General features: G+C 38.2%; 1 protein-coding gene across 1 annotated transcript in view; it reads left to right on the plus strand.

Moving 5' to 3' along the window:
* ATP7A (ATPase copper transporting alpha) overlaps positions 1 to 12,544 on the plus strand; it is a 60,600-nt gene that overhangs the window by 15,154 nt on the left and 32,902 nt on the right. Inside the window, exon 2 of the mRNA XM_074962451.1 lies at positions 3,698 to 3,838. Within this exon, the coding sequence (XP_074818552.1) occupies positions 3,719 to 3,838 (120 nt within the window). The 5' untranslated portion in view covers positions 3,698 to 3,718. The remainder of the gene's footprint in view (positions 1 to 3,697; positions 3,839 to 12,544) is intronic.

The following is a 12,544-nucleotide window of genomic DNA, read 5'->3' on the forward strand; positions in this document are numbered from 1 at the left end:
CAATCTGAGTAGATGTGCATATTTTAGAGCACATAGCAAAGTCAATCTTTAAACAGAGAGGTTTTCTTAACTGTAATTACAGCAGAGTGCCAGAAACATCCCATTGTCTTTAAGAGGAGTTGGATTGAGCGTGGTGCCAGGTTCTAGTCACTTTGTGCCCAAACCTGCACATTTTTCACTTATTTCAGTTGCTGTTGAGGGCACTCAGCACGTTGTTGTATGTTCTCAGCTCATTTCAAGACCAATCCCTTAACCTGCAGTAGCAGAAGTCTTCCAGAGAATTACTAAATGCATTGAAGTATGGTGACTTTAAACTAGGTTGTTCAAGTTTTGTAAGGGTATGGATCGAACAAATCGGAGAATCATCTCTAATTAAATATTTATAAAACTTTTGAAATGTTTGCACTAAATGTCATGAGATAAGTAAGTGCTTTAAGTAGGACTGTACCCTAAAAAGTGATTGTTAAATTGGTGTGTGAGGCTCTATATTCACTGTGTTCTGCATCATCATCAGATGAACTTTTCTCTAGCAAAGTTGTGCCATATGAAAAAATTTAGTTAGTTGCCAGAAACTTTATAATTTTTCCTATTACCAGCTTTGCACTTAAAAACCTTTCAATAAGTGAAAAATGTTAATGCTTGTGTGCTGGCATTTCATCATTACTCTGTTTTACCCTTTAAAAAGGCACTAGATTAATTCCTTTACATGTAGAGTTTTTCATGCCATTAATTTTTTGTGTGGCATTTATTAGTTATTTATATAATTATACAAAGCACTATATGTTTGTGGGGGTAGAGGGGGTATATGCCAAGCAAATAACAGGCATCTTGCCCTGTCCAGTGATGCAAACTAGTACAGTATAGAACAATAAAATAACAAAGACAGAGTAGTGGGGGTTATTGTGGTTGGAGCACATCACAGGATAGAGGGTTTTAAAGAGATTTTTGGAGGAGAAGTTGGGAGGTTGGCATAAATTAGTGGGAAGGTCATTCTGGGGGCACACCCAAAGTCATGAGTGAGTGAAATATAAAGGGAGTGTAGAAGTGCACCTTAGAGGGCATGTGTTGGAGAAGATAAGGGCAGCGAGATAGGCAAGATCCATTGTAAGCTAATTGTAATGTGAACAATAAATATGTCAAGCTGTATTAATGTATTACAGAATTAATATTTCCATTACTGGAAATCCCAGCATATGCACACACTATGTTACTCACTGATGTCTAGGGAAAAAAGTGGAGAAAAATTCTGCTGATAAACATATATATTTACTATGAAGGATGTTTGGATGAAAAAGGCCTTTTGAGTTCAAGTGCAGCTGCTGCTTATTCCTCACCTGAAATCCTTTTTCTCTGTTTGTTGTGGAAAGAAATAATCTTTACTGAAATTATTTGTTGTGTAATAAACCAGGTTCTGAATCTGGGTGACAAATAAGCAGCAGGTGCAGATGAACTTTTAAAGATCCTGTTTTCCCTATGAAAATTTTCTAGAAGTAATATAAAGAGGAGGGGAGAAAAAAACCTGAAATTTGTACTAATGATGCTCCCCCACTAATTAGGCCATCTCTTTTCTCCCGACTGTTGTAGAGTATCCACAAACACTGACCCTGATTCAGGAAAGCAGTTATGAACATGTTTAAATCTATTTTTATTCAGGAGAGCGCTCAAGAGTGTACTGACTCATTCTCCTGAATATGAATAGGGATGTATTTTTGAACTGGGAGCATGTTGAGTACACTTCTGCTCCCTTTCATTAAATGTCTACCTCCATGAAGAAGCCAAGTACCATCAGTCTCTCGGGTGGTCACTTAAAACAGGTTTCACTGTATAGCAGCAGCATTATGTGGAAAGTAGGATGTCTTTCTGAATATTCCCTTAGGGTGTCAACAGGGCTATAAAATGGCAGGAACATTCCTGTGGTTGACCTTGAAAGAGCATGAGGAGGCAAGAGTAAAGAGGGAAATAGTTGTTAAAACTTCAAGAGTTTTATTAAATAATCAAATTAAGAAATTCCCATATTCCTTAAAGTTAATTCATTTTGTGCTGCGTTTATGGAGCTGAAAACCACCAATTTATATAGCAAAAGAAGGAAGATAAGACACACACTTGTCATGTTTGTTTCCAGAGAGCTGGATGAATATAGCCATTCCTACTTCTTAAAAACTGAATTTTGATTCCATTTACTCTTCTCCCATGCTATAGTGGCTGCCTGACAGACAAGTTCGTTAGAGAGACAAGCTTTGAGTTTACACCGAGGTGTTTTTCAGATATGTTCATTGTTACATTTCCCCTTCACTTTGAAATCTTCTGAGGAAAAACATATATTCTTAGTTTGTTGAAATGGATGCTAATTAGACCAAAGTGTCACTCACCTTTCATCTCATTATGAAGCATTCTTCAGAAGAGTTTCAACTTTTGTGTTTTTTCTTGTGATAGTCATGTATGTGAGTTCAAGATAAGAGATAATCCTGATATTAAAGTGGTTGCTTCACAATCTTTGGGCTGTTCTAGTAGATTTCAAAGCGAAACCAGATATTTTCATGCCCTTGTGTCATGGGGAGGAACAGCATATTCATTCTGGATGAATTACAGGAGGCAAAGTCTCTCTGCAAAACCAGTTTTATGAAACATTTTGAATGTTATACTGTAGTTTAGTTTTCTCACAATAAATTCCCATTACCAGCAAAGCACTTAAGCTTGTGGTTTGCTTTAAATGCATGAGTACTCCCGTTGAAATCATCTATACACTCTGCTGTTTTCATTGCTGTCAGACATTAGGCAGTTAATTACTTTTTTCTTCAGCAATTGCTCATACTCTTTCCTGGTCAAATGTCCGTTGTAATTTTTATTTGTAAAAGACATAAATTCCTTCCCCTTTTTCTCCTTGTTTCAAAGCTTATTCTTGTTTTCTATGACTTAATTTTTTTTGCCAATGGCTTACATAATCTAAATATTTTGCATCAAATTCTACTTTTGTTTGTTTACTTCTCCTAGTTTAATTTTCAAACTTGAAAATATACTTTTAATTACCTTCCATTTAATTATTTGGTTCAGTACATTTTAGCATTTACACAAACAGAAATGAATGCAACATCATGCTAAGTAGTAGTAAGTAGAGCTACCTCAAGGACACGTCAGAAAGGCCCCCTATCTTTTCCAGTTCATTTCTTAGGACTACATCCCATATGGCTGGTGTTCTTGTTAGTCACACAATAATGTGTAAAACAAACAGATCTGTGGAAGAATTAATTCTCTTCTTGTGCATTCTTCTCTCCTTCAGATTTCACCCAGTTCCATGGTAATTGACATTACCAAAAGCTACATCTTATTGGGTTTTTTTTAACTCCTTGCTTGGAGGTAGAACACTAGTGATTCAGAACTGATACATGCAATTAAATTGTCTTGTCTATAGCATAGAGCAAGTTTTAAATGTATGAACTCTTTTCTTCCTGAATACTTAATAAGTATATATTCAAAGGTAAAGGATGTATGTAAGTGGTTAAAGGATTCCTTTTTAGACATCTGTTTCTCTGCAGTTCCTAGCCCCCACCAAGTTGTTACTTGTACTTAATTTATATGTTCCCAGTTACAATATCTATTTAATCTTATGCGGGTCACCTTGTTTTTGACCTTTAATGCAATATGAGGTTGGATTGCTTTCTTTTTAATTCATGTCTCAGTATTTCCTTTTGACTGATAGGAATGTGAAGACTGAAGCAGAATGGATCCGTCACTGGGGGCAAGATCCATGGTAGTCTCCGTGGAGGGGATGACATGCAATTCTTGTGTTCAGACCATTGAACAACACATTGGGAAAATGAATGGAATTCACAACATCCAAGTAAGTAACTCTACCAAAGTCTCCTACGTGATATGGTTCTGATGGGAGAAGCCATGATAAAGATTGATCTGAAGTATGCAGCAGAGGAGGAAAGGACTTAAAAACTACATAGTCATTTTATTATCTGTGGATCTGCTGTTTAGAGTGGCTTTGGCATATTTCCAGTGCCAGAGAAATGCAGAGATATACTTTTCCTGCAACTGATGACAATTCATTTCATGTTTTTTCTAAAGCACCTTTTCTCTCATACTTAACCGAGTTCAGCAATGTCATGTATAGAAAGCAGAGGAGAGGACATTATGTAGAGTCCAAAAGAAGAGAGCAGATAGAGGTCAAACTACAGGAAAAGTGGTGGTGGTGGTCCACTTTTAATCCCAGTAAAATAGTAGTAGTAACACTTAGCTCCTACGTAAGGCTTTCCATTAGATATCTAATAACACCTTTACAAAGGCAGTAAGCATCATTATTCTCATTTTACAGATGGGGGAAACTGAGGCACAGAGGTGACGTGACTTGCCTAAGATCTCCTAAATCACAATCCAGTGTTCTGTCCAGTTGCCTTCCTGTGGCTGTTTTACCCTAAACCTCTTCAGGTCTTTTCTTCCAGACTTGCAATGTAGTGAGGCAGCTTGTATAGCCTGTGAAAGGAGAGTGTGCCTTGAGTGGCTCAGTGAATCCCAAACTAATTAACCATGGTGCCTGTCACCAGGAAAAGGAATGTCACTACGATGTGGAACTTGAGAGTGGGGATGGGGAGTAATGCAAGGGAAAGGGGAGATTCTTGATGTCCCTGCCAGGCATTCAGAATTCCCTTTCCTTTTTACTGTGTTTATATGGGAATGGGAGGTGGTATTAGCTGCATTGTGCTCTTTTAAGAGAAAAAAGTAGTTCTTTTTCCTTATTAATTTAACTATTACTATACAAAAGTGTTTTAAAAGGGGTTGAGCTTTTAGTAGAAAAATTTATCTACTTTTAATCAAAACTTCGTGCTTCAGAGATTCTGGCTCAAACAAGAAATACAGCTTTTGTAACATGGGCTATTCTGGAAAAAAAAAAAAAAGAATCTGTCTAACTTGAAACAAAACTGTTTTAACGGGAATATTTTTAGCAATATAAGCTGTTCCATTCTAACCAATACATCCATTTTACAATATGTTTATAAATAATAAAGCAATTTAACACCTGATCAATCCATTCTAGTCTTGTGACCTGTTGTTTGGTGCCAGAAAGCATATTTAATCCTACCAATTACAACAACAGTGTGCTGTTAATCCCAACTGCTTGGTGCATAGGTGAAGTTTTCCCCTGCAAATGAGGTGTTAACATTCTGTGGCAGTTAAATGATCCTGCATAAAACAATGTACCCCTGCTTTCTGTAGGGAGGTATTTCCATCTTAACAGATGTGGTCTAGACAAACATTGGGCTTGCCAAAACAGTGGAGCCTATTTTTTGGCACGCAGTCACTATAACTAGCTGTGATGCGCAGCTGTTTATCAGAGGATATGATGCAACCAGCTAGTACAGGTTACTTCTACCTAAACAAGGAGTTGGTGCCGGCTACAGAGATCTGTGAACAACAGTGGTATTTACACTAGATCCTACTTTTGATCTCCATTGGTGACTTAATAGAATTTGAACTTGATTGATTCTGGTAACAAAAAACAGATCCTCTGGTTTTATTCATTGTTCATTGTTTTTAGCAAGGGTTACTACTTTAATAGTAACATTGAGAGATCAGACCAATAAATAATCCTCCACCAAAACTAAGTAAAATGAAGAATTAAATGAATGAAAAATACTATCTGCAAAATAAAATTATTTTAGTATCCTTCCCTTGGTGCCTTTGGAAAATTACCTGAAAGTTTTGACATTATAGAATCTAACATAGTTTAAATTGTTCCACCCTCCTCCTGAAAATTGTACTCAGAAGCCTATGCTAGGAATGAATGATTCATGACCTCCCTGAAGATAACATGCTCTGTATAGCCCCATTAGTAGCAAGTACACTGTGAAATGAGTGTTTAAAAAAAAAGGCATTAACCACTTTGTTTTGAAACAGTGGGCTAGAAATATTATTCTAATACAGCTCTTGCCAAGCCATATTTGGCCAAAAATATATTGTAGACACTAAAAGTTTAAGTGGAAAAGGCTTATAATGAAAATCAAGAGGTCATAGTTAATACTTAGTCCACATTACAGAAACAAAACTTTGAGTTAGGTGGACAGATTTATTCTCCCCTTGGCCCATGCATAATCTCTGTGAATAATAAGGCACTGCTGTGTTTAAGGGTTATCAGATAGGCCAGCAAAGGAAGCATATGTTGGACGTCTAATGCAGCCACACACAGCTTTAATTTGGCTTATTTTGTTTTGTAATTGCAAGAAAACCAATAAACTACGGTATCCTTGTTATTGATTCTGCCAAATTGCGTAATTGATGACAGAAAAGGAGGAAGGTGGTCATTAAAATGATTAAACTGATGTAATTTGATCACAGCAATGGTCTCCTGGTTGTTTTTTGCCCAAGGAAAAGATAAAATTGGAAGATAATGTGTTGGGCCTGTGACTGGTATTGGTTTGCCCTTTCGGAAATTGAAATAATCATGTTTGATTCCATTCCAATTGGGAGCAAATTAAATTGGGGGTATTTGTATTGTATCACGTGAAAGAGTAGGACGTCTGTGAACCTCTAAAACTTTTTGTTCTCATGTTGAAATTCTAAAGCTGTGTCTCATTCAGTAGAATTTGATCCTCTCTATCCCTGCTTCTAGGATGCTAGTCCATGCTCTGGTGTTATCCTACCTCCAAGTACTGAAGTCTTCTCTCCAGTTTGTCTCCTCCCTTATATCTCAAATGTTGCTACTAACAACACATTCTGTTCTGTCCATTTCTTTAATACACAACCCTGCTCTTGGCTATTTGCATTAACTTTTCCTCATAAAATTGAAACTTCTCCTGACTTTCAAAACTCTGTCTGGCACATCCACCATTCCTACTCTATAGCCTTCTGCATCCCTGTGCTCCACCTAAACTTATCTCCTAACCATTCCACTTCATCTATGTCATCTCATTCACAATTCTTCTGAAACCCACCTGTTCTGCAAAGATTTCCAGCTATAAAGATTTACTATTCTGTATTGCATTAATTTATGCCTTTGAATTGCAAGCTGTGACCAGGGTCTTAGTGGGGAGCCAGCTATGGTCACTCAATTAGGGTGAACTCCAAAGAATGGGGCAGACAATCCCCATAAAGCTAGTGGATATTCCAATATCTAGATTTACCAAGACAGCATAAAACAGCTTCTTTATTACCTCACTGGTTACTCAGGAGTCCAAACAATACAGTTCCCTTAAAGTGATCCAGCCTCAGGCTTCCATCCAGGTACCTACGTCAAATATGATAAAAATTTCTGTAAATCTTATTTCATCATATAAAAGAAAAGGTTCTACCAACCCCAAAGGACTGGACACATTACCTCCCAGGTTAATGAATGTTTCAGATCTTACCCAAATACACGCTACACCTAATTCTTATTAACTAAACTAAAATTTATTAAAAAACAAAAGAGAGAGTATGGTTAAAATATCAATATACATACAGACATGAATTCAGTTCATTGAGGTGCAGATTCATAACAGAGATGGTGAGCTTCGTAGTTGCAAAGAGTCCTTTTAGAATTCAGTTCATAGGTCAAATGTCCAAATCTCATATTCAGGGCGTACCAGCATAACTGGGACCTCAGTCTTGCTACTCAAACTTCCCCAATGAAGTTTAAGCAGATCTGAGATGACAGAATCAGGACCCACGGGTCTTTTATACAATTTCATGTCCTCTTTGACAAGTTGGGATTTCCTCAGGGAACAAAAGGAAAAAGGATGATTTTGAAGGAGGTCCATCACTGGTGCTTAGCTATATGAATTAACATATGGCCATTTGCTTGTTCCTCCACCATTTACAGTACATTTCAAGGAGATGAATACCAAGATATCCCATGTTTACAATTCATTTAAATGATAGCATCGTCCTTTGGCCTCTGAATTATCAGAATACAGCATAGACAAAGACTGTTGATTACATTGTCGACCCTACTTATACATATGTAAATACACAAAAACACAAACATTATCTCCCTACCTGTCTTTTGAGGGTTATTTATTTTGCAGGATGTTTAACCCTTTCTAGCCATGCGTCACACAAGCTCTTTTGATAGAGACCCTGTTTATTTGGCAGAATTTAGCTGTCATACTGCACCATGTACGACTGTAGTGCTATATAAATATGAAACACCCTTATAGAAAAGGTTTTTCATATGTATATCTTTTCCATTAGATTATGTCCTTGTAACCAGTTCTATTCAGAGTGCACTGACATTAGGGATGTACATAATGTGTAAAAACAGTAACCATGTAACTAATTAAAATTCTATTGGTTACACAGTTAAATGTTTACCCAGGGAACTAAAGGTGCAGGGGTGCTGCAGCACCCCCATGTTTTACATTGGGATCCAGAGTCCTGGCCACGAGGCTGGCAGCCTGGAGGGACTCCGGGTACGTGGGGCCGGCAGCTTGGAGGGATGCTGGGCACACCTCACGGCAGCTGGGACACTAAGCAGACTTTAATCTTTAGCAGAAACCAATAAGCATCAAGCTTGTCGGTTAACCGGTTAAACTCTTACATCCCGAACTGACATGTTTGGAATATAAGTAGGATGTGACAAAGTTATGTTTCTTCTATTGTATGTTGTTCTAACAGTTGACATGCATCTCAGGGTAAAGTCAACAGAGAGTTTTTGTACTTTGGTTTCAGTTTTCAGTCTGTATGTCCTCACTCAAGATCATCTGTGGGAGTATTTTATGCCATTATATTATTTATTTGTATTGTGGTAGCACCTAGGAGCCCCAATTATGGACCATGACCCCATAGCCCTAGGTGCTGTACAAACACAGAACAAAAAGATGGTCCATTCCATAGAGGCCTTAAGGAACCATATGAAGAACTGGAAAGAAGGTTTCCTATACAAGATATCTGTTTCCTCAATAAACGGTTTATGCAAACTTCCTTATTTCATTTTAAATTGGATTTAAATTATGACCTAAAGATTGATAGTTAAACACGACATCACAGAATGTAGCAGATAAAATTTAAAAAGAAAACACAGTGTAAAAAATTTGTCCAGTACCACTGCAGGAAGCTGCTAATTTTCTCCAGAAATGTGTAATTATGGCAGGGTTTACTGCTAAGTACGCACATAATAATAGGCATGAAAGAGAACATCCCTTAGGTACTGATGGTGGGGAAAGGGACATGCAGAGAGAATTACATTTGCAGCACAAGCAAATGTGAAATGTAACTCTCACCAATATGAAATTACTGTAGAGTCTGTACAAAGTCTAGTAGAATAAGCATGTTTTCAATAATTATAGGTCAGCATCAGGAATTAACTGCTGATATGGGGAAAAATTACACTAAAGCTAATTCTTGGCTTAGCTGTAAGAAATGATACACCTTTTATGTATAATTTTTAGAGATTAGCAAGCAGGCCCTATGTATTTCTGCTTGTTATAATGTGAATACTTGTTTGTAGTTTAGATATTTTCTCTCTAATGGGTAGCCACCCTCTTGAACTTCTCATATGCTGGCAGCCTGTGTATGCAAAATAATTCCCCTGAGTGGAACTGTGCTGCATCTCTACAAGATCACTGGGCCAGCACCAACCAAACACTTCTTAATTTGATTTATTTGTTACAGCAGAACCATACTGAAAATGGGAGGGTCATTGCAAATGATTGAATTTTGCAAATGGAGGAAGCAAATATAATAAAAAGGGAAAATACACTGCAAAATCTTTATTTGTTTTGACATTTGTATTTTAGCACATTATGAAGTGTTCTCAGTAACTGAAAGTTGTAAATATAAAGTAACAAGAAACCTTACTCCAAGACGCTGGTTTTAAACCTTTGCTGCAAAGAAGGGAGGGTCATATTTTTTTGAGTATCCAGATTATAAAGTGTGTGTGTGTGTGTGTGTGTGTTAGTAAAATGAGGCTTAGCAAAGTTCTACTAATGTGATTTGGTGAATTCATACTAGGAATTTACAGCTCTTTTGCTTATCTTAAATAATAAATGGGGTTATATCACCTTCAGCGTTGGTTTACATACTAAACAAACTGGCCTGGGTTGGAAGTGACAGAAAATTTACTATCTGATGATGGTGTAAAATGAGTTAGTGGTCACCATCCATTGCATAGTGGACAGGTGTTGGCATCACAAAAATATTGACAACTACTCCGGGGTTCCTCCTGCCCCGGAGCACCCGGCCACCGTGAGAGGCAGGGGGGACCATGGAGCTCCCCGCAGCTCCCAGCTGCCACGGGCAGGGGGACCCCGCAGCTCCAAGCCCCCATGGGCGGTGAGAGTCCTAGGGGGTCTCCATTTTGTCACGGATATTTTTAGTAAAAGTCAGGGACAGGTCACGGGCTTCCATGAATTTTTCTTTATTGCCTGTGACCTGTCCATGATTTTTACTAAAAATATCTGTGACAAAATCTTAGTGTTGTTAATGAGGAGCTGACCAGGCTGAGGTGTCTAGGCACTACTGCAACATACATTTTAAATAATAATAATAAAGTCTTGCTTTTGCAGACTTACTTTTTCAGCCATCTGCCCATCCCCTAATGCTTTCCCCGCCCCCTCCTGTTTTCTGTAAATAATCCATTCGTTCTAAAACAGGCTGTTGTAGACCACACAACTCAGATTATATGTAAGGCTCTGTTTGAGTAGAGAGCTATAAACAGATTCAACAGATGTCTGGGAATGTTACAGAGTTAAGCCCCCCACATCTCTGGTTTGTTTCCTTTCTTTTTCTTCTCACACTCCCATAATCCATTACTGCACCATTGTATGACAGATCAGAGTTGTGCCTTTGCGCAGTTTCTGCTTTTTAAGATTAGATTTGATACATTTGTTTGCAATGACTAATCCAGTTCAACAGACCTTCACTTTAGGGTTTTAATATGTACTGTAAAAAGCATTGAAACAATGTATGAAAGTTGCTGTGTGAGAGCAGTGTATGCAGTATAATAGAGCATAAGATTCTGAAATTGGCGGACTGCTTCTGTGGTAGAGCCTCCCATATCCAATCATGATGTTGTCACACAGGTGAACATAAATTAATTTATGGTTTTCATAAGTAGAGTCTCAGACTTCGTCTTCAGGTGAGCCCTCAAGGGCAAATGATAATGGAGAAGTGTCACTATGGTAGGTGTTGGAATTATTCATATTTGAAATTATTAGTATGGGAAATGAACAAACACTAATTTAACCATACATTTTTCTATTAAATCCAAAGGCCAAATGATACTTATACAATTGCTCTAAATAATAAGCAATTTACTACATACAAACAATAACAAAACATTTATAAACATTTGATCAAGATACTTACAAACAAGCTACACCCAGGGGCACTTAGCAGAGGCGATGTGTGTATGGGCTTGTGGGGGCATGTGCCCCTCCCCATTTGCTGCTTGGCTTGTATTGAGCATGCTCACATGGACTGAGCATGCACACTAACACTGCTGAAGCTGGCTGCCCTCACTCTGCCCCCTCACTATTGGCAGGCCTGGGTCATCTCTGGTGCTTAAACCTATATTGGTTGGCTCCAGTGTGGTTAGGCAGGTATTAGCAATGCACCTTTTAAGAGTTTACTTTTTTAAACTGTTCAGCAGAAAAGTGATGTCATTGCCAATTACTGACTTCAGCTAAAAACCAATTTGAGACCGTTCACTCTTATTTCCATTCTTAACCCAGATAAGATTTACAAGGCCATTCCCCCTTCCCAAGGCCATTCCTACCTATCTCCTCCCCTCCTTCTTGTGGACCAACAGTTTTTCCGTTGCACCGGGTTCACATAAGCTTTAACACTGGTATGTGGTTGGAAAGGCCATGTTGTCTCATTTTAAGACAGATATTTTTTGTCTTCTTTAAAACCATCTGCAGTCACCCCTATCGATTAGAGGCATTCTTTTTAGCAACTTTCCCTTATCTCATTAGTTATTCTTTGAATTGGACATCCTCCCTATTTTATTCCTTCTGGCTGTATTATTTTCAAGGCCTTCCTTCTACTTGTTAATCAGGGCCTTTCTTTACAACGCATATAAGAACATAAGAACGGCCATACTGGGTCAGACCAAAGGTCCATTCAGCCCAGTATCCTGTCTACCGACAGTGGCCAATGCCAGGTGCCCCAGCGGGAGTGAACCTAACAGGTAATGATCGAGTGATCTCTCTCCTGCCATCCATCTCCACACTCTGACAAACAGAGGCTAGGGACACCATTCCTTACCCATCTGGCCAATAGCCACTAATGGACTTAACCTCCATGAATTTATCCAGTTCTCTTTTAAACCCTGTTATAGTCCTAGCCTTCACAACCTCCTCAGGCAAGGAGTTCCACAGGTTGACTGTGCACTGAGTGAAGAAGAACTTCCTTTTATTTGTTTTAAACCTGCTACCCATTTAATTTCATTTGGTGGCCCCTAGTTCTTATATTATGGGAACAAGTAAATAACTTTTCCTTATTCACTTTCTCCACACTACTCATGATTTTATATACCTCTATCATATCCCCCCTTAGTCTCCTCTTTTCCAAGCTGAAAAGTCCTAGCCTCTTTAATCTCTCCTCATATGGGACCCGTTCCAAATCC

This window comes from Natator depressus, chromosome 9 (assembly GCF_965152275.1).
Source record: "Natator depressus isolate rNatDep1 chromosome 9, rNatDep2.hap1, whole genome shotgun sequence".
NCBI classification, from domain to species: domain Eukaryota; kingdom Metazoa; phylum Chordata; order Testudines; family Cheloniidae; genus Natator; species Natator depressus.